We start from the raw sequence: 22,537 nt of genomic DNA, 5'->3' as shown, positions 1-22,537 counted from the left end.
TCACACAGAGGTGCGATGGCTAAGCCAGGCAAAGGTGCTGCAAAGATGTTTCGAGCAGCGTTCTGTTCATGGAAAGAAAAGGGAAAGACGCAGCAGAGCTCAGAGATGAAATGTTTCTGTGTGAAATGGCTGTTCTGTGCGACATCACGAGCCATCTGACGAACCTGCAGCTGGAGGGACGGGGGCGTGTCATTTCTGGTATGTATAGTACAGTGAAGGCGTTTAAAACCAAGTCGAGTCAGTGGGAGATGCAAATGCGGACAGAAAACTTGAGCCACTTTCCCAGCTGCCAGACCATGAAAGAGAAGCTCTCTACCGCTGTGTTCCCAAGTGCACAGTTTGCCGATAAACTCAATATACTCGCCGCTGACTTCCGAAGCCGATTTGCTGACTTTGAAGCCCAAAAAAAGCAGGTTTGCACTGCTCGGCAATCCTTTTGCAGTCGAGGTGGAAATTGCGCCACCAAACCTACAAATGGAGTTGATCGAGCTCCAGCGCAATGACACACTGAAGGAAAATTATGAGCGAGTGGGTGCTGCTGAGTTTGCACCTTTCATCCCCGACACAATGCCCCAGCTGCGCATCCAAGCTGCTCAGACGCCCTCGATGTTTGGCAGCACATACCTGTGTGAACAACTGTTCTCTTTGATGAAGCTAAACAAAACATCACACAGGAGCCGTCTTAGTAATAAGCACCTTCACTCAGCCCTGAGGATTTCCTTAGCTTAGAGCCTGACCTCAAATATTGATGAACTTGTACAAAAGATGAGACACCACCAAGTATCGGGCTCAGCCTCAGACAAATGAGCATCACAGAACATGAACATATTTTTAGTTTTTAATTTGGTTACATTTTTACATTTGTTTCTACAAGACATGGGATTTTTCTTTAAAGAAAGTATTGTTTTTTTCTGTGTGCCATTGTTTTTTTATTTTATAGTATTTTATTTATTTGTATTTATTTTTCAGTTAATGGACTCAGGGAAAATTGCAGATAGGAGCCATGAGAAAGAATACAACTGATTTATTCATTTTTATTTTCTCATTTTGCTATTTAAAAGCAGTAATTGATATGATCGTAGGGCAGCACGATATTGCATTTCCAGTTTATAATGCATGCATTTTCATTTATGCATTTACGTCTTGGTTCAATAGGCTATGTTCAGTCAGTTTAATATGTTTTAATCAACACTGAACTAGTGAAAGGCCTCGGCTTGTGAAAACTTGTTTTTTTTGGCCCTCTGTGTTGACTTTGACATCCCTGCTCTAGACCTCCTTCCTGGCCGCTCCAATTCCAGCATTAGTCTACCAATATATTCACCATATAGTTTGTTATTTATAAGTACCATTTTCTTATGAAGAAATATACACACATATATATATAAATATATACGTATATAGGTATATATATACATGTGTGCGCGTGTGTGTGTGTGTGTGTGTGTCACATGTTAATTGTTTTATGATTAGTTGTTGTAGCACATAATTGAGTTCTTACATCCTTCGCTCCCCATTACTGGACTGTCCAAAGGTCATGATCGGCCGGGCCGTGGCGACCGTTGACAGCCTGCGCTGCCTGGGAATGTTAAAAAAAAAAAAGAAAAAAAAGCACAACTGCCACTGATCTGTCTCGGTGATAATTGCCTGTCATTTAGCGGGTGGCGGTGTCAGGCTGCAGCAGCGACCAGCAAAAGGCTCTCGCCGACTGTCCTCCCGGGTCATTTGGACACATGCTGTCTTGTCTTCACGCCGAGACGGCTCTCCTTCACAGCATACATTCCCACGCTGGCGGCCGCACAAACACACAGTGGTCTGAGATGATCCCCGCCGGCCATCAGACTACATCGGTACATGTCTCCGCGTGTCCGTGCTCAAAAGGTCTACATTAGAGTTAATCTCCGGTCTCGGTGTGAATTCATGGACAATAAGCTACGAGAATGGCTCGCCTCTCTGCAGCCGGGATTAATCCTGCCAAGATAGCGAGCTGAGGCTGCACAAAGCGGTGATAGCATCCTGCTTTGCGAAGATCTGAGCGAGTCATTTTTACGGGATTGAATCGCTCCTGTCGGGATGGGGCTGCTCGGAAGATTGCGACATGCTCTACTGATTTATCTCGCCGGGATAACAGGAAGGTCACAAGCGGGGGCAGGATTTGCAGCAACAATTATGGAGCAGGGACAACAGCATATCTCTCCACGGTTGCCAGGGACAACAGCGTCTCTCTCAATAGTTGCCAGGGACATCAGCATCTCTCTGTCGTTTCCAGGGACATCAGCTTCTCTCTCCATAGTTGCCAGGGACAACGGCATCACTCTCTATTGTAACCAGGGACAACAGCATCTCTCCGTCATTACGGGGGATCACCGCATTGGTCTCCATAATTACCGAGGACAACTGCATCTACATAGCTACCAGAGACAACAGTATCTCCGTAGTTACCATGGACATCTGTCTCTCCAAAGTTACCAGGCACAACAGCATCTCTCTCCATAGTAACCATGTACAAGAGCATCTCTCGCTGTAGTTAGTTCATGGGTCTCCATAGTTACCAGGGACAACCACATTTCTTACCATAGCTACCAGAGACAACAACATCACTCTCTGTAGTTTCCAGGGACAACAGCATCTCTGTCTATAGTTACCAGAGACAACATCTTTCTCTAAAGTTACCAGGTCAGGTTGTGTAACACATTTTAATATTAGACAAAGATAACCTTAGTTGTAAAAATGTGCTTTTATGTTAAATAATTTCAAAGGATGGTTTGATTTATTTAAGGAAAAAGGGGCCTGGTTTCTACACCAACCAAGCCCTAATTGCCCCTGAAACCTAATAACAAATGCAATCAAGCATTTGCAATTACCAGTAAGGAGTCTGTGGAGGAGGGCAGTGCAGTGGTTGGTCCGCATCACAGGAGAAGGTCCCTGGTTGGATTTCTTCGGGGGCCCTTTTTCTTTGCAGTTACCATGTTCTCCCTATGTCTGCGTGGGGCTCCTCTGGGTACCTCCACAGTCTAAGAATGTGCAGGAGGTTCATTGGAGATCCTAAATTGCTCAGATGTGTGCATGAGAGGGTGAATAGTTATATGTCTGAGTGAAAGAGCAAGTGGTTGTATGTCTGTATGACATGTGAATAAGAGAGTGAATGCTCAGACGTCTATATATTGGTGAATGAACGAGTGAATGTCTATATGCGGCCCTGTGATCAATGGGCAACAGGTCAGGGTGAGCCTCATCTGTCCCCCAATGACAGCCTGGATTGACTCCAGCATCTTTGTTACAAAGAGTGCTGGATAAGCAGTAAAGATGAATGAATGAGTCTCCGGAGGAATTTCGACCCGCTCCTGGTGTGTTTAAGGTCACGCCACTGCCTCTCAGTCGGTTTTAAGTCCACACTTGACGAGGCCACTCCAAAGTCTTTGTTGGAGACAGTCTTCAATGGACTTGCCGGTGTGCTTAGGGATCATTTTCCCGCTGCACCACTGGAGTGCCCTTTTGCTCAAAGTCACAAACTGACGGCAGAAGTTGTGGCTCCGTCAATTACGGCGAGTTGTCCACAAGCAGCAAAGCGGCCGCAAACCACCAAACTTGTTTTTTTTTTCCTGAAATGCCGTCTGAAGTTTTGTTCGGCCCTGGTCCCCTCCGTCCACAATCCTGGAGACCATCCAGATGTTTATTGACAAATGCGAGATGGGCCTTTTGTGTTCTCTTCAGTCAGCAGTGGGTTTTGCCTCGGTTCTCTCCCTTGGATAGAATAGATAGATGAGAGACAATGAGAGAAAGAGGTTTAACAGAAAGAAAACGTGGCAGGTAAACAAAAGAAACTAATCCAATTGTGAATCGCAAAAAAATTTCCCTGTGTTGACAGACATTCTCTTTACAACACATCTTGAAAATGATTAAAGTGTCGTCTTTTCCTGGCGTTGTTGTTTTTGTCATTGTAAACCATGCGAGTGAGAGGAAAGATACAAATAATGTTGTGAAAGAATTGGGAAAAATACTGCTGCGTCTGATCCAGGCACCTATAAGACACCTTCTCCTTTCATGTACAGCATTTTGAACATCTGATATCTGCACTTCATTAGTGCTCGAATCCAGCTAAAAGCAGCTTTAGGTGGCAAGTGCCTCACTTCTTGTCCATTTTTTCTTTTTAGCAAAAGTAAACAGATTTTGTCAGTTATAAAAATACATAGAACAATGATAATTCAATCAGTACTTGCAAAAATGACACTTCAAGTCGCAGAAAGGGTCAGCGGATGCCGTCCCGAGGTCACGCAGAGGATGGGTGGTTCGGGCAGCGTGCAGAGTGATGGCAGCAGATAACTTCAAGAGAAAGGCAAAGTGCTGATTTAGCAATATCAAAGTTTGAGGCCTGACACAGGCAGGGGAACTGGGAAATGTCAACAAAGCATTCTGCAGATGTCTCCCTGTGGATGTGGAGACGCCTCCAGGGTTGCTCGGGTTAACGTAGAACTTTACAGTGTGGGTTTGTTCTGCCTTCGTTCCCCCTCCTCTCTTGATGTTCAACTTAACTGATCCCCAAAATCTTAATAAACCCTAGGAATATGTCAAAACAAGAAGACAAACTCTGTTAAATTACATTTCTTCTTTTCTTTTGGGCTGCTCCCTTCAGGGGGTCTCCACAGCCAATCATCTGTCTACTTCTTACCTTCTCTTCTACATCCTTTCCTCCTGTCCTCTTCTCCGCCATCCATAAACCTCCTTTGTGGTTTTCTTCAAGATCTCCTCCAACTTCATCATCCTTCTACCCAGACCTCCACCATCCCTCCTCTGTCCATGCCCAAGCCCTCTTAGTGTGACTTTGTCCGCAGAACATCTAATATGTGTTGTCCACTTGATGGACTCCCTCCAACTTGCTCGCAAACCTTTCTTCACCTCCTCTCCAGCATACAGGTTTTTATTTCCAGACTCAGGAAAATGAATCTGCAGGAGATTATGACATCATATGTAGATTTGGTAAATCATCCAAGACGTCTTTGTGTGTTCTGTACTCCTGGTTTGAGAATCCAGCCTCTCTCTCTCTCTCTCGGTGGCCCTTTCCAGCGACAGCACACACAAGTCATCTTCTTCTTTAGAGGAATCCCATTTTCCAGGGGGATTTACTGAGCTATTCTTGGACTCTATCAAAAATGAGGTGTGCGGCGGAATATCTTCACTTTTCTTCAGCTGCGATGAAAAAGGATGACTTTTTTTCCCCCCCATGATGCCACAGCTCTGCCTCAGGGGAGCCTCAGTGGCCTTACATTTGAGCAAGTCTGAATGGAGTATGTCTACATTTGGCAAAGGTCTATGTTTGACTGGCACTGCAATGGCTTCATTTTCAGGGAAAGGAAGTGCACTGAACATATTGTTGACAGTCACAGAAAGGGCTATGAAATCTACAAATTCTGGGATGTACGGTGACCAGAATCATTCTGATAGCAGTGGCTTCACCAAGTTTAAATGTCGCTTCCTTGAAGGTTGTGCCATTTGCCCACTCTATTGATGCTAAACATGATCAAAAGTTAGAAATATTTATGGAAACTGTAGCTCGGAGATGCCGTTTTCTTGTTTGCTCTTTAGCATTATTGTGGAAACAACACCACCTAATGTGTGGCTAATGAACATAAAAAATAATGATTTACAACGTGATCCGGGTCCGACCAGTAGAATCTGAACCAATTGGCCTTTTGCCCCCAGCATTTATCCTAGTTATTTGTAGAGTCTTCATGTTTAATACATGGGAAGGTGAACTGACGACATCAAATAAGTTTGATACCCATTCATTCATTCATAATGTATACCATTTATCCTACACTTTAGGGCCGGGTTCTCCCTGGACCAGTCACCAGTTGATCACAGGGCCACACAGTGAGGCATACAACCATTCACCCTTATTCACTCAGAGACATACAACTGTTCACTGTCTGTGGAGGTCCTCAGTCATCCAGGTCATGGTTGAAATCTTGTTGTGGCAACTGGACTTGAATTTCTTCACTTGAAGACATTTCACCCTTCATCCAAGAGGTGTCTTCAGATCTAATGACCTGTGGGGAGTTTCCAAATAGGGCTGCAAGGGTTTTGGGCAGGTCTCGGTTATGGTGGCTTGTTATGTAAATGAGTTGATTGGCAGAAACTCGGTCGAAGGGGGTTGTTATGCTAATGGGGTGTCGTCGTTGGGGACAACCAAATGGCCTCAACTTGTGTAGTGCTGTCATCCTGCAGTTCCAAAGGAATGCTCCAATGGAGGCAGAACTTACAAGACCATTAGGGGAAACTTGGGGTTCAATGTCTTGCCAAAGGACACATGGGCATGAAGACAGGAGGAGCTGGGGAATGACCCGACAACTGTCTATTTGGAGAGTCACGTGGTCTACCAAACAAGCCACAGCCCCTTCTTTCCGATACCGGAAGATTCTGACTGCCTCCGTCCCTTGCTTGCCTGAGTATCTACCAACTCTATGTTATGTTTTACTTAAAACTCTGGCACAACAATTTCCTTCGGGATAAATAAAGTTGTTCTTACTCTCAACTGTAAGACTTTGGCTCTGTACCTAGTCCAAGACCTGTGGGAAGTTTCTGAATGTAATTGACAGTTCTATTTGGAAACTCCCAACAGGGCTTGGAGGATTCACTTTGTCTACATATGATATAATAATGTATCAGCATATTTGGACTATGTTTGTAGATGACATTGTGAGTGATGGTGAGGGCAGGGAACAGGTGGAGGGGAAGCTACAGGGGTGGAGGTATTGTCCTAGAAAGGAGAGGGATGAGGTCTTGTTGAAATACTTTTGTCATGACAACTGGACTTGATTTCTTCACTTGAAGACATTTCATCTCTCATCCTCTCATTTTCGTCATTTTGATGTGTATACATATAGTGTGTATATATTGACACATCAATCTCACATGAAAAAGAGACATTCAACTATTCACGCTCTCATTCATACATCTGGGCAATTCAGGGTCTCCATAGAACCTCCTGAATGTGTTTTTTGGATTCTGGGGAGAACCTGGAGGAACCCCTACCGCTCGGTGGATCTTCAACCAACCGAGTGAAGTAATGCAATGTCCAATCAGCGAGAGCACTAGCTGTGGTTGAGCCGGTTCGAGTGACTCAATGAGCAATGTAGCGCCAGGCTCAGCAGATGTGTTCTTTTTCCTGGGAGAGGTTTTGTAGCTACATAAGCAATTAGACCAGACTGGGGCATTTTATGGCCCGTGGGCCACATTCACCCCTTTGGGCGACCCTGCCCAGGCCACGTGAGGTCAATCAGAACATGAATGGGGGAAAAAAAACATTGATTCCGTTAATGTTATGTATGAGTGTGTTGCTTTCATTTTGAAAACAGTTGTCTTTTTTTTTTTTTTTATGTTAGTACGCAAGTACGTAAATCCATGACGTGGGTGCGTGAACAGAGATGAGTGACGTAGCCAGTTAACCTTGAAACGTCAGCTCACACCACAAAAAAAGTTGATACCAAATGTCCGTCCTCAACAAGACAAGGGCCGCTAAATATTTATTTACAGAAGTGTAAGGTAAAGCAGTGAATAAGGATTACAATTTGAATCTTCACCACGTGACCAAATATGGGGGATGTCCGATGAAGAGCGCGCAAAGTAGTCAGATGCTTTCTATTTTCCAAAGCCTTGCATACCCAGAAATGCAGTTTTCAAGGCAAGTTAGACCGTATCCAAAAGTCGGCAGAAAAGTTAAACCGTTTTCGTAAGGAGAGTTTATGAAGGAGTGGTTGTTGGATTCTGCAGCACTAATATGCCCACAGAAAAAGCATGCATTTGAGAGTGCAGCTCTCTTGCAATGCACTGTGATAGAAGGTTTAGGGGATCGCGGGAGCTTCAACCGAAGGAGAGCGGTCAAGTTCAATATCAATATTTTTCTCTGACTTTGGATTAGAGCTGTGATGTTCTCAATTCTGCCCAGCTACTCATCCTGTTACGTAGGATAACTGCAGACTAAAATCATGTTCATGAATGTGAACAGACATGCTCAGCGCTGAATTTCAACAAATCCAAATCCTCTATCACTTATTAACGCCTCTGAACCGCCCCTTCCTAAATGCACTTTTGGTGTTCCACGAGATTTTGGTGCACTTGTTCAAGCCCAAGTCAAGCTAGATTTCACTCACTGAACCAGCTAAAAGAACTGGAAAAAAAATCAAAAGCACTTTTTGCTTTTTGTATTAATTTGACCAATTGCATTTCTGTAACATACTGCAAAACACATTTTTAGTGTTTGTGAATGTCAACAAATTCGACTTTCTGAAAACATTGTCCTAATGATTATTTTTGTTCTCGCTGTTCATCACTTATAAAGGCGTACGTTCTCATTTGATTAACTCTATAATTTCCCGTTTGTATAAATATTTATAGAATATGCTTATTATTCTGACATTCCAAATTGTAATTTACTGCCTTTTACAATGGGACATAATTAATATCGAGCAGATTTAAGTTTAAGTCATCATTGGTTCGGCCCTCAAATATTGTTTATGTTACTCATATGGCCCTTTGTAAAAATTAATTGCCTATTCCTGAATTACACGCTCCCAGGTGAGAACATTCTAGGCAACGTAGATGCAGCCGATGTTTCATTCTCTCGTGCATTGGTTTCAGATTCCATATCAGCGGGTTGTCAAAATTTAATGACTTGGATTGGAAGTGACACATAAATAAACAAACAAACAGACCTTGAGCTGGACGACCACCTGCAAGGCAGAGCCACTTCCTCGGAGGTGACGTGGAAAACAAATTAGGGTGAGCAGATGATGGGTCGGGCAGGAGACCAAGCGAGCAGATCAAACCAGTTGGAGGGGGCAGCAACTTCTCCGCTTCTTGGTCTTCATCTCCCGTTTTATTATTTTTTTTCACTTTTATCTGCCAGTGATGAATTGGGTCAAATAGACGAGGAGGCAGGCAAAAAAAGGGAAGAAAAAGAAGAAGAGAATAAAGGGCATCTTATCTCTCCAGCGAGAGCTCCGGTTAGAGAGAGAAGGGGAAAATAAGAAGAAGGGGGAAAAAAAAAAGCTATCAATTAGCCGTGCTTTTTCTGGTCTTTGCATCGGCAAGTTGGAGAACGTTCCAAGAGCGCAATCGTAGTTCTTAATTCAAAGTCTCAAATTGACTGCCTTTCACACACACACACACACACACACATGCGCGACAACACACACTCCATTCCGTATGCTTGCAGGAGCGCAGAATGTGAGAGCAGCGCTGGAGTGGAGACAGTCTGGGCCGGTTTCACAGCCACGGATTAAACCTAATCCCTTCAGAAATGTCTCTGAATGAAGATTTCCATTAGAAGGGAGAAATTTCCGTCGTGAACTATTCTCGGAGTAGACACCGACTACTTGGTGGCTACTGGGTGAGCCCACCACTTTTTTTTTTTTTTTTTGCTCCCACTACACGCGCATTTAGTGTGAGATCAGAGATGTTTTTCTTAAAGCCTCACAGGCTCTACCTTAGATATGTATGGTTAAAGAGGCCACCTGCTAGGCCTTTTAGCCCACATACATATGAGAAAGCTTTGTCAAGCCCTGTGATTTGCCCTGCAGCTGTAAGGAAGTCTGATCCCGCACAGCTTCCTGAATGAAAACTAAACTGCTGAGACACATGATGGTAGTCTTCGACTAGTCTCGTCTTCGACTCTTCGCCTCGACTGTTTGATGAATGCATTCGATTCAGGTGGTGTGGCGGTTCACGCCTCTACCACACAGCGAGAAGGTGTTTGGTTGGATTCCCGCTGGGAGTCTCCATGTTCTCCCCATGTGTTTTTCCTCCTGGTCCACCAGGTTCTTCACACAGTGAACTGTCCAGTGACTGAGTGCATGGTTGTTCGTGTCTAAATGTGGCCTTGTGTTTGACAGGCGTCCGGTTTAAGGGTGAATCCCGCCTCTTGTCCAATGACAGCTGGTATAGGCTCCCGACATTATCTATACCAAATGAATGAAGGGGGTTAGAAGTGATGGAACTGGTGGGCATCTTAACTTTCCTTCCTCTATGGTTAACATGTCTGCAAATGTCATTTGCATCTTAATCACTTCATATGATTTGTGTAAAAAAGACCTCCATCTGAGGACCAACTGCTCGTGTAGACGTGAGAGTAGTCATTCAAATCTCTTTAATTTGTTTCATCCTGGCTGTATAAAGTGTACCCAGATGTCCATTAGCAGGGATCGGAAGAAGCCTGCTAAAATTAATTAATTTGGCAGAATTCGCAGCAAAAGATGGAAGTATCCACCTTTTGAATTTTGTATGTGGATGCTCCCATCCATGCCGAGGTTGGACGCCACGCGGGAAGTTTTAAAATTCAAATATCATGTTTAACATGAGTATGACTGGAATGATTTCAACCCCCCGCTGGTTCTGCTCAGGTGGAAACACCGCACGTGGACTAGTTTGAGTTGGACAGGAAGTCACAAGGTAGCCATTCCAATTTACATCCCCAGAATACGCCTCTCGATTAATTTTCCATTCGCTCGTTGACACGCCGTCAAAGCGGGGGATATAGAAGGTTGTAAATTTAAATTGATCCAAAAAAAAGAAGGCCATTAGCCATATTCATGCTGTCATACATCCTGACTCCCCTCACCTCGTGTTTCGTGGCCTAATTATTTTGCGGCGACCCGCTGCGGAGGGTCCGCCGGAGCTTTAATTAGAGGGGACTGTTAGCATGAAATTGTGGTCTGTGAAGTTCAGCTTTATTTAATAGGAGCAGCCGGGATGTGGAACTGTTGGACAATCAGCATCATCCTGGTGTTTGAGAACTGTTAAAAGGATCTCTGACTTACAGTTATTGGGGTGAACGAAATGCGGTACCACTTAAATCGGCTGTAAATCAGACTATTAAAAAATATATATATGATTGATGTGGCATCACGCTTGAAAGATATGGGCTTTTTAGTAGCTGCCGCTGATGTTTCGCAGAGCTGCAGAGCCGATGGCTGGTAAATTACGTGAATATCATGTTTTTAATCAAAGCAAAAATACGATGTGACACTTAAAGTTATTGATTAAACCTTCTCTCAGTCAGAGCTAAATATGCCATCAATAATCAAAGTGGTAAATGTTTTATTTATCATTTATATGCCCATCCCCAAAATACTACTTCTTTTCCTTTGGGCTGCTCTCCTCAGCTCTACAGCCAGTCATCTCCCTCCGTCTAACCCTCTCCTCCGCATCCCCTTCTCCCACACCAACAAACTTCCTGTCTTCCTTTCCTCTATCCATAAACCTCCTCTCTGGTCTTCCTCTAGACCTCCGCCCTGGCAGCTCTAACCTCAGCGTCCGTCTACCCAAACCTCTGTCCATGTCCAAACCATCTCAGTGCTGCCCCTTTTGGCGGGCTCTTTGCTGATCCTCCTCAGTCGTCAGAGACCTCTTGCATCTTTATCTTCTGCTGCCTTCAGCTCTGCTTCCCATCTTCTCCACAGTGTATCTAAACCATACAACGTCTCTACCCTCGCATGTGTCTTCTATATCCAGTTTGTTGATCGTGATCTACTGGTTAATAGCAAAGGTAGTGGATAATAGCCTCTCATCAGCCCCCATGGCGTTTGCCATGTGAATAACACCGAGGGCAGTCAGTACGACTCCAGCTCTGGACTTGCAGATCACCACGCAGAGCATACATGTTAATTCACACCACCTACTGGAAAACTCCAATTTATGACTATTAAACTTAAGAAAGGGTAGAAAGAGGAATGGGGGTGCTGGGCCGAAGGAGCCAAAAACCTACCGGGGTGAGTTTGCCTACTCTGTCTGTCGCCCATTGCTATTCCCAAGAATGCAAATCTGGCGCAGCATCCTCTGTCACGACACAAGAAGAGACAGCTTCCTATTTTGTTTTTTCATCAAACACAAGTAGTCTACGTTTCGTTATATTTCATGGTCTGATCTTTTCAGCAGTTGGAAAGTGCTCTGCAGAGAAGGCTTGTAGTGTCAAGTGGTGCCATACTGCAGTCTCTTCCTTCTCCGAACCAGCTGCTGAGAAAGAAACAAAAAAGAACAACAAAAAACACCAAAGAATACCAAATATATTTATCTGGAAATATGTGATACTTATTTTTACTGTACGTACATCATTTTGACTCGGTCATTTATGGGTAGCTTGCCAGCTGAAAAAATGCGGGCAACCCTGTTTTACGCCTTTCCTCCGATTCCGGTAGGTACTCTTTTATCACACCTGGCACTTTTATTTTTCTTCTACTTGTGGATTTAGGTGCAGAAGTTTCACCTTCGGCACGCTGTTCCTGATGCAACCCTTGGCATTTATCTGAGTCTAGGACCGGCTCCAGAACACTGGCTTCTGCCCCCCCTAATATTTCTGTATATTATTAATTCTGCATTTACCACCACTAATGCTAAACACTGAACTCTGAACAGGTTCTACCTGCTGATGTGCCCTTAAATAACCTTCTTGTTTTAAACATAAAGTTGACGCAACCCCCCCGCTGCGACAGATTCATTCGCACGGCGTTGTTTGCAAGTTTCAGACGAAGGCCGTCTTGGCCAGTTGTTGTCAGCCGTACCAGTGGTGAGAACTCCAAGTGGAACTCACACGTCCGTGCAGAAAAAGTTTAATATGGCAGGAAGTTTCCGAAAGGAGAGAGAAATCCCTTGCAGACCAGTGTTGGTGCTACACACAGATAGAGTTCACCAGGAACTCGTAGCCGAAGACAGGCGCTGCGGCGTCGGCTGACTGGATCTTGTCGGGGGGAATTGAGCTGAATCTGCGGAGGAATAATAATCAAGGCGTAGCTGATACAAACCTCCATGTTTTCCTCTTCTTCTCGCCCGCTTCCCCATGGTCCCATCAAACCAGGCACTTTCATTTGCTCCCCTTCAAAGCGAGGCGCCAGAGAGAAATCCATCAGCACATTAGACTGGGACTCCCTCTCTTCATTCGTTTTGGCCCTCAGGATGTTTTCCCCCTCTCCACCTCTTTTTTTTTTATTTCTTTTTAAATCCATCAAAGTCCTTTCTGATGCAAAACAAAAAAATATCTCTGCTGCTCTAAGGAGAGATCTTACTGTCCTCCTTTTTGATGCTTGTCATCCTGGATTCGTGATTGATCACAGTCATGCAGCAATCACAGCCCATCAGTGGGGTCTAGATGTTGTTTTTTTTAGCAGAAACCTACGGCCGTACCGAATGACTGCCTGCTTTAACAACTCAATTCTATGGTTTCCCAAACAGACAAACCTTCACATAGTAACACATGAACTTGTGGAATTATTTCGCACATCCAAAGTGGAAACTTTTAGAGAAAAGTTTGATTCCAAGAAGTAGCCTCCCCAGGGGTACTTTTTTAGTTTTCAATTCCCATAGGCAGTGAGGGAGCGGAGTGACGTGCACGTGAAGCTTCACGTTCAAAAACAAACCACCAAAGTAGAAGAAGAAAACAGCATGGACAACATGGAGTTGGACGCTGCCACAACAATCATGTTCATAATTACTATCAGATCGGCTGAAGTGTTTTTTTATCTTCTCCCTACACTGCTTCGCCATGTGAACAACCCTCTTAGCTGTTTGCTAACTCTGCACTAACTCTTGTCTAAATGTTGATGTACCTCTTTGCGGGACCCCTCTGAGGCATACCAGGCCAGAAGAGCTTGCACCTCTTCGTCACTCCATTTCCCACTGCTTCTCACCGTTTCGTCTCAAGAAAGCAGCTGACCAGTGATCACTGCAATTTTTAAAAATGCCTATCTGCTAATAGGGCTTGGCTTAGGAGTTCCACCAGTCACCAAAAACCTATGAGTTCCGATGGAACCGAGGCAAGACCCTCAGAGCAGAACCTAAAAGGTGTGTTGGATCTCAGGTCCATGCACCCTGATTCCTCTGCTGCTCCAATGCGTGAAGAAGCAGCCCAGCTTCTGGTTGCAGGACTTGCAAAAAGTACAAAGAGAAAGGGGCTTTTGATCAATCCAAAAAGTAAAGCCACACAATACTCCTTCCCTTTCGTTGGCTTTGTTTTTCCTCTTTTGTAATTGTTGACATCCAAACACACACTTGTGTACACACACACATGCCTCTCCGTGAAAAATATCACAGGGCATCCTGCTGCTACCCTGGCGTGTCCATGTAATTGGATGAGAGGCATCATGTTGGGAGCTTTGTTCCAGCAGCCATGGCCTGCCGGCTTGCTCCGCGACCTGTTTTCAGCTTTCTGCAAGCTCTTTAGCTGTCCTTGAGGTACAAAAATCTCAACCTCACACTCCTACAATCTCCTCCCCGCAGGGACGCAAAAGGTTTCCATATCTGCTCCTCACCTCCGACCCGTAGAAACCATCGGTTCGCCCAAGACCAGCCGATGTTTGGCCCTGGGATCGACCATTTCCTCATGGTTCTTTCAAGCCGGCAGACCATAATTTCCTCGATGCTGGATCTGTGGATCCCGTTGGGAGACTGGGGCCCAGGCAGCCTACATGCTGGCTAAGTAGCCATAAAGGAATTTGGAGGCTCTTGAGTGTCCTCCATAAAACAAATTTTAAGACTAAAAAATTTATGGTGTATCGGGGTGTAATGTTTGATAAGAATTTGGTCACCATAAGCGTTACATTACATTACGGTCATTTGGCAGATGCTTTTATCCAAAGTGACTCACAAAATTGCAATGCAGTCACCGAAGATCCAAAGTACCAGTAGTCGGAAGTCAGAAGTGACCACTCAACCAAATAGCCATCTCAAGCAAATAAGCAAAATGACTTACTGCTTGTATTTTGCCTCTTTCAGCTTTTTTTTTTTTTTGCATCTTTTCATATGTATGCAAGGAAGGTGGTGGATGTTGCATCCATCAGACCTGGTCCAAAATAAAAACAAAATGCTATTACATTTTTGGAATGACTTCTTGCTATTATCACCCAATGTCTGGCGGACCCTATTTTTCAATATTAAAATCCCTTATACAATATCTCGGTGGGGAAATATTCAACATCCTTTGATTGATTATTCAGCCTTAGATCCAACCACAAAGCTGTGACTCAAGTAATAGTCAACACAAATGTTCTATTCCCATTCAATACCCAAAATGTACCCCTTAGCAGTAAAATCATTGGTGGAAAAGAGATGAAGACATGGGTTCAGGCAGGTCAAAATGGGTGGCGGAAAAGTGATGAGTATCACCCAGTAGGAAAGGAAAGGCAAAAAAGATGGAGGTCATAGCAATGGAGTTGAACGCTTGAAGACCCTAAGATGAAGAAAGGAAGCAGAGGTGGAGGCAGAAGAGATGAAGATGTTTTAGGATGTCTTTGGGAGTGAGGAGGAAGTCAGGCAGAGATGGTTTGGACATGGACAGAGGAAGGATCTTAAAGATCTGGGGAGAAGGATGCTGAGGCAGGAGGTCTGGAGGAGGTTTGGGATGGAGTGAAAAAGGGCCTAGATGGGGTTAGATGGAAGAAGTTGATTGGCTGTGGCGACCCCTGAAGGGAGCAGCCCAAGAATGAAGAACAGTGAAATCATTGAAATTCCCTGGAGTCTGTGATATTTCTCATTTTGGTGTTGAAGCAACACCTCACTGTTGTGACCTGAAATCTCTGTGTCACCAGTATCGCCTTTAGAAAATGAGTCCTAAGACCTGCTGGTAGGCCCCCTTCGCAATCAATTCTCAATGTGCCAAAAGAAAACAAAAACAAATTACTCTGATGCAACGCTGTCACGCCAAACCCTGAGCGCACATCATGCCACACAGTAGGGAAAAGAAAAACATACTTGTGACTTGAGGCGGACCAAAAGTCATTTCATTCTGCTCGGCTCCTGTTGATGCATAAATGTTGCATTCTTCCTGACAACAGCGGCGTTGCTGCACCGGAGACTGCAGAGAGCGCAGTGTATGAATGCTTGGCTGAGCGCACGTATTGGCAGGCCGGTGGAATTATTTGTCTGGCCAGTGGCCGCTGAGGGGTGTGTTAATTTTACATGGGTCCTGGTGTCAGTACGACTTCAGCTCAGGCTGGAAGATATATAGGAAGACCTAACAGCGCTTCACAGACCTGCTGTTTTCAGTCCCGGTGTGTCAGCCGGAGTTGACGTGCATCTGAATATGAAGTGGATTTTAATGTGTGAAAGCATCTGTGAGGGGAAGGGAGAGAGGAACCTTGTCAGAACATTTCTGCTCATTGCTCTTCCCATCAGTTCTGTTCTGCACGTACAAATGGCTCTGAGGTTTGCTGAGTGTGAATGATTTCCACCCCGATGCTCACAGGCTTGGTCCAGAAGGTAGACCAGCGCCTCCCGGTGGCCAACGAGTACCTGCTGCTGTCAGGTGGCGCCAGAGAAGGGGTTTTGGACCTCAATCCCGAAGACCTGGGCGACTACGCCAAAGGGGCCGACTTCGACCTGGACTTCACCCTGCTTGTACCGGCCCTGAAGCTCCACGACCGCAACCAGCCTGTCACCTTGGACATGAGGCACTCCCCACCCTGCCACTCTTGGCTCAGCCTTCGCCTCTGCGACTCCAACATCCTATCCCGCTGGAGCATCTGCTGCCAGGAGGAGAATGGGCTTCACCCAGAGGAAGATGAGGAGGAGGAGCCAGATCCAGGTAAGCTGGAGACAATGACTAACGAGAATGGACAGAAGAAAAGGAAACAGTGCCATTGAGAGGGTGGTGGTGTGGAATGCAGGAACGTTCGGGAAGGAAACCAGGGGGGAATTGAAAAGACAATGAGGGTACGCTGACAATGCAGTCTGGAAGATAAGTAGGCTGATTATATTTGCAATGTTCCACCGGTATAATTTAATGCGTGATGTTGTGATGCGATTTCCCTCTGGCTGGCTGCAGTGGAGTCCCGCTTCTACAACCCCTCAAGGAGGTGGACTGAGCAATCTCTCCACCGCAAATAAATGTTTAAACATTTATGAGCGTAAGTTAACAATCAAAAAGTTCAAAATTGCCCCCCACAACATCAATCAGCCACCGGTTTGGTAGCTTGAAACCGATAAGAAAAGTAATGACATCTACTGATATCAATCTCTAATTTTCTGTGATGTGGAAAATGCATTTGGGACCTTTTTTGGGGGGGGGACAGCATAATATTTCCTGCATTAAGTTACTGCATTTTATTCCAAGAAATTGGAAATACACAGTCAAAAAAGGGGATTGAAATTGTATGTTTATGCTTTTTATATGGAAATGCTGCCAAGCATACATGTGGATTACAAAGGCTTCAACTGTCTCGAGCTGCCAAGGATCATGATGATAGGTCAACCATAACCCTACAGAGCTCCCTCTGCAAAGGCCAATTTACCTACGACTGTCTAAATCTTAACTCGTTGCGTCTCAGAGGCCACCCAAATGGAAGTATGCAACACGCAAGCGATCACCAGCAGGAGGTCAGGGTCTAACATGGGTCTAACAACTCTTAGAAGTCTGTGATGGAAAAACAAATATGTTTTATCCCATACTTCTCCACGTGGCCTACAACCCTTTCCTTATGTACTGCCTTTGACCAGGACATAAAGGGTTATTGAAAGTGTCCTTGATTTAGGTGGGCTGCATTTGGGACCGACTAATTTTTAGGCTACCACTTGGTACAAGCCACCGCCAGCAGTCCTGGCCATGGATCTTTCAGACAAAAACTACAGCTTTGTTGTAGATCTCCATGCGCCGAGTTTTCAGTGGCCATCAGATAGCTTAAGGTTCTTTGTGTCCAATACTAATCGAGTCTCACCTCCATTCCACTCTTGCTCTCCTCATCAGATAAAGGATCCATCCCCTCCCTGGGGTCTCCCCAGTCTCTGGATGGATGTTACTTCTCTCCGACCCTTGTGACTGACTGGTTTTGGGGAGTGGTGAGTGAGGCTGTGGAGGAGCTGAGGCGCAGTCCCCAGAGAGGCATCCCCACCCCAGAGCGACTGGAGAGGAACGGCCCGCTGACCACCATCATCCTTCAGGTAAAGACCAATGAGGGTTCTCACGTGTTGCGAAAGACCTGGAAAATGACTGATTTTTCCAGTTAAGGGAAACACATAGAAATTTAGAAAAAAAATCAAATGTCTTGGAAAATTATTTCTCCTCTCTGCCTCTGCGTGTGAATAAGTTTGAAGTTGCGAGCATACATGTCTGTTATCCTGCTGTCAATGGGCAACACTGAGACACCACAATTCTATTCTTCTGGTGGGTTGGCCGCCCACGTTAGGCTACCAACCAATCAAATTTGCATGTCGTCGTACACAGCAAGCTGGAACATTCTCTGATTTCAGCAGAGCAGCAGTTTAGTACAACAGGTAGTTCTTACAGGTAGTTCTTAACTCTGGGCCATATTTCAGACAGTTTTCAGCACTGGTTTCACTGTCTGACAACAGAAACAGAAAATAAGTCAATGATAAGAACTTTCTCAGGAATTAAGTCGCATTCACATCTGGTATGTGTGCAGTGTCTTTAGAAGTAGAGATTATATTAGAGAGATTACGGCCTTTTCATGCAGTTTCAAGATAGCTTCTTGTCACCAATAGCAGCCGTTGAGCACCCTTTGATATGAAAACAGCTGGATAATGTTAGCATAAATAAATAGGATATGACTTGGAGGAATGGCATTTCCTCTATCTTTTCCTGATTTTGCAAATTTTTAACAATTAATGCTTGAGAGGCTGATTCATCAACCAAACCATGGGACGTAAAGTAAAATGTACATGGGAACAAAGGCAAAGTGACCAATAATATCTGGGTACACTTGCACATCTTCTAAATCTGACCTCTGTTGCCACCAGAGGAATCGGCATCGAAGAAACCCAGGGGAACGTACAAAATGCAAGTTATAGCTGTAGAAAAGAACACATCTGCAAAGCATGGTTGGGTTAGGTATCATGCGGTAACTTCTATGTCACACTGTAGCAGCAGAAAAAGTCCCGGGAGCCCAGGCGTGCTTCGGGCACATGTCGCTGGATGAAGCGGGACATTATTTGTTTTAATGTTTCAGTGATGGTAGCTAACAGGAGGTGAAACATCCGCGGGGTTTGGTAGAACAAGCGGGTGATGTTATATTGTCCCTCTGCAACTGCACCCTGTAGGCAGGTTCCAGCCGGGTGCTTTACGACCTACTGCCGGTGGTCTCGTTTCGGGGCTGGCCCGCCGTGGCCCAAGGTTGGCTGACGGCCAACCACTTCTGGGACGGTAAGATCACGGAGGAGGAGGCCATATCTGGCTTCTACCTGCTGCCCTGCTGTTCCCCGTTGGGTGGTCGACCAGACCGAGAGTGGAGACTGGCCTTCTCGCGCAGTGAGGTGAGGAGAGACTTCTTGCTACCATTCACTCCCCAGTGCCTTGGTTTCTCCCACGGTGGCGCCCTCTTTTCTGATCTTCTCCCCCCGCACTCCTGTTGTCAGGTTCAGCTAAAGAAGTGCATTGCCTTCCCCATGGCTCAGGCCTTCCAAGCAGCCAAAGCCGTTCTGACTCGCATCCTGGCCCGTCCCCGAGCGGGCCTCAGCTTGTACCACCTGCGGACTCTGCTCTTCTGGGCCTGTGACCGGCTACCTGCCGCTTACCTGTCCTGCCCGGACACCGACACCCCCGGCCGCCTACTCCTGGGTCTCTTGGATGACCTGGCCCACTGCATCCTGGGTAAAAACTGCCCCAACTACTTCCTGCCGCAGTGCAACATGCTGGAGCACCTGACCGACAGCCAGGCGCTGCTCGTGGCGAGGAAGCTCGCCCACGTGCGCTCAGACCCCAGCGAGCACCTCCGCGCTGCCCTGGACCAGGCACAGCAGGTGGGGCAGCTGAAGAAGGAGCTCAGCGCCGGCACCAACGGCCACGGCTCTCCCGGGCACCACCCGGCCAACGGCATCATCTCGCCATCGGAGGACAAGCTGGCCCAACGTCTCCAGCAGCTGGTCACCGAGAACCCGGGGAAATCCATATCGGTCTTCCTGAACCCCGATGATGTCACCAGGCCGCACTTCCGCATCGACGACAAGTTCTACTGAAGCACAGGGGCTGGCGCGCGTTTTTGTGCACAAATAGACCAAGACCCGTGGCAGCCTGGGACTGGCCCTAATCCAGGCCCTCGCTGCTCCGTTGACTCCTAAAGACACCCCAAACAAAGCAAACAAAAAAAAAAAATGTGTCCCACTACTGATTGGCACCGTCGCCGTGGCGAAGGATGTTGCACAAAAGACGAGATGTCATTGCACTGTTGCCACGGAGATAGCAGGTATCATTGGCCGGTGCTACGAGGAACAGCCGGAGGGGCTGGGGGGGTTAAGAGGGGGGAGTGGGGTAAAGCGAAGTCATGAACTCAAAGAGCTTTCACTTGTGTGAGTGTGTGTGAGTGTGTGAATGTGTGTGTGCGTGCGTGCGTGCTCACACGCTTGAGGCTTTCGACATTGAACTCTAAAGAGGGGGGGCTCTGGACCGAGTGGACATTCGCTGCAGACGAACGACAAGGTGCGGCTGATGAAACCGAATGTAACGCGAGGAGACGGAGAGTCTTTGAACGCTCCTTCTTTCTTTCATTTCAACCATCTTGTCTTTTTTTTTCCCCACCACTCCCATGCCTCCTTCAACTCCTTTTTCTTTTCTTTTCAATCTTTCTCAGGTATTCATATTACTTTACATATACTTAAAAATATAAATGTCTCCCGCTCTTGAAGGTCTTAAAAATGTCATTTCAATTCCGCTTACGTTTCACCCGGGGGGGTCGTGGATTTTACCAAAGAGAGGTTTCCACCCCCTCAACCACCCTCCCCCCGGCTCCAAAGTGGAAGATGCCATTGAATGTTTGTTCTTCTTAATTCTTTGATTCTCGGTCAAGATTGGTATTTGTATTTGAACACGAGTTGCAGGGGCGGCGGAGAGAAGCTCGCCGCGAGGGCCGACCAATCAGCCGGACACCAATGAGAGGCGAAGCCTGATGTTCGACGTCCTATGAGCTAAACTCTGCTAGGAAGGTTTGCTTTTTTGCGCTGATTTCTTTCGGCGCCGCCTTAAAGTCTGCGGTCGCCTGGCAACCAGTGGGTTCCCCTGTTCGGAAAGATAAGGGGACCATCGGGAGGAAAGATCATAGCTTTAGCATCCAAGGGGATGAAATCAGTGCCCGGTCGACAAAATTAACAGCTTTTGCGCAAAGCATTGTCACGGGTTAACTGTCGCTATGCTACGTCATGAAATGCTTTGCTACCCTAGAACCTCCAGCCTCCCCCATTAGCACTCAATGTTGTAGCTACGACGTCAGAGCTTTGGCATCACCATTTTCACATTTTAAGTGGCAAGACAATCTGACTCGCCATAAATCTGGAGGGAAAAGGCAACACTAGCGACGTGGAGGTACCACCGGACACTATCGAGCCCTTAATGTCCCCGAACCTTCGGCGTCAGGGATCCCGACGAATGTCTTTTTTTTTTTTTTTTGTATTCTTTAGTGCGTCTCTAACACAGTGTGTGTGTGTTTGTGTGTGTGTGTGTTTAGCGGACACACACCTGGATGCTCGGCCTCCCTGGACCTCCCTCTGCTTTTCACTCATTCACCCACCTCCGGTTAGTTGCTTCTCCTCGGCGAACTCCGTCCGTCCTGCTCCACCTGAACCTTTTTCCTTTTTTTTTTTGAGCTGATTGCGACGCCGCTTTTGGATGAGACTGCTCATATCACTGGACACGGACTAAACTCAATGTACTTATTACTGAACACGCTTTTTTATGACGTCCATCTGCAAGTGTGTGTGCATGTGTGTGTTTGTGTGTGTGTGTGCGTGCAGCGGTACGGAATGTTGGGGCACAGTGGGATTGTTTGTCTTGTCAGCACTTTCTCCTCCCCACGCGGGCGTGAACGTTTTAAAGAAGAGCACAGCTTTTTATTTAACAGGACACGGCAGTAGATGTGAAGGTACTTTTGTCTTTAGCCCCGCCCCTTGGATCGGTGACCTTACAGGCCTTGAGTTAGTGAGAACGCACACACTTGGAAACAATCACCTGCCGCCATTTTCCCCTTTTTGAAGCTCCAATCAGCCGCAATGGGAAAAAAAAAAAGTTGAAACAAATGAATGTATTCGCTCTATCTCTCCCGTCGGCACTGCAAAAGAAATCATTGAACAATTTCATATATTTTTCTCTTGATTGTTTTTCTTTAAACAAAAAGAAAAAAAGAGTGCTGATTATTTTCACTGTTTCACTGATCAACTGTATTTATTACCGTTCACTGTCGGGGGGGGGGGGTTTCTATCGATCGATCGATCTCGGAGCTTTAGCATGAAATAAATCATTTCAAATCACGTATTGTGCAAACTTGGACATCGCACTTTCGTGTGTGTGTGTGTGTGTGTGTGTGTGTGTGTGTGTGTGTGTGTGTGTGTGTGTGTGTGTGTGTGTGTGTGTGTGTGTGTGTGTGTGTGTGTGTGTGTGTGTGTGTGTATACACACATTCAATATTGTCAACTTCTCAACAGCACACATCAGCCTGCAATATACTTTTCTGCCAACAGAGGGCGCTGTAGGATTGTCTGCTGCCCTGGACTGACACGTTGCCCCTTAAGTTGATCAGTTTTTACTTTTAATATTTACAGAGCAAATGAAGATATTGGAT

General features: G+C 45.9%; 1 protein-coding gene across 1 annotated transcript in view; it reads left to right on the top strand.

The window, feature by feature from the left end:
* Positions 1-22,227, top strand: part of tmem102 (transmembrane protein 102) — a 33,806-nt gene extending 11,579 nt beyond the window's left edge. Inside the window, exons 3-6 of the mRNA XM_086165604.1 lie at positions 16,226-16,564; positions 17,723-17,916; positions 19,033-19,245; positions 19,348-22,227. Coding sequence (XP_086021730.1) covers positions 16,226-16,564; positions 17,723-17,916; positions 19,033-19,245; positions 19,348-19,947 — 1,346 coding nt within the window. The 3' untranslated portion in view covers positions 19,948-22,227. The remainder of the gene's footprint in view (positions 1-16,225; positions 16,565-17,722; positions 17,917-19,032; positions 19,246-19,347) is intronic.
* The last annotated feature ends 310 nt before the right edge of the window (positions 22,228-22,537 follow it).

The sequence above is a fragment of the Fistularia commersonii genome, chromosome 19 (assembly GCF_037954325.1).
Source record: "Fistularia commersonii isolate RoL2024-O1a breed Wild chromosome 19, RoL_Fcom_v1.0, whole genome shotgun sequence".
Taxonomy (NCBI): Eukaryota; Metazoa; Chordata; class Actinopteri; order Syngnathiformes; family Fistulariidae; genus Fistularia; species Fistularia commersonii.
Note: the sequence above shows the minus strand (reverse complement) of the source record. Positions and strands in the feature narration are given on the sequence as shown.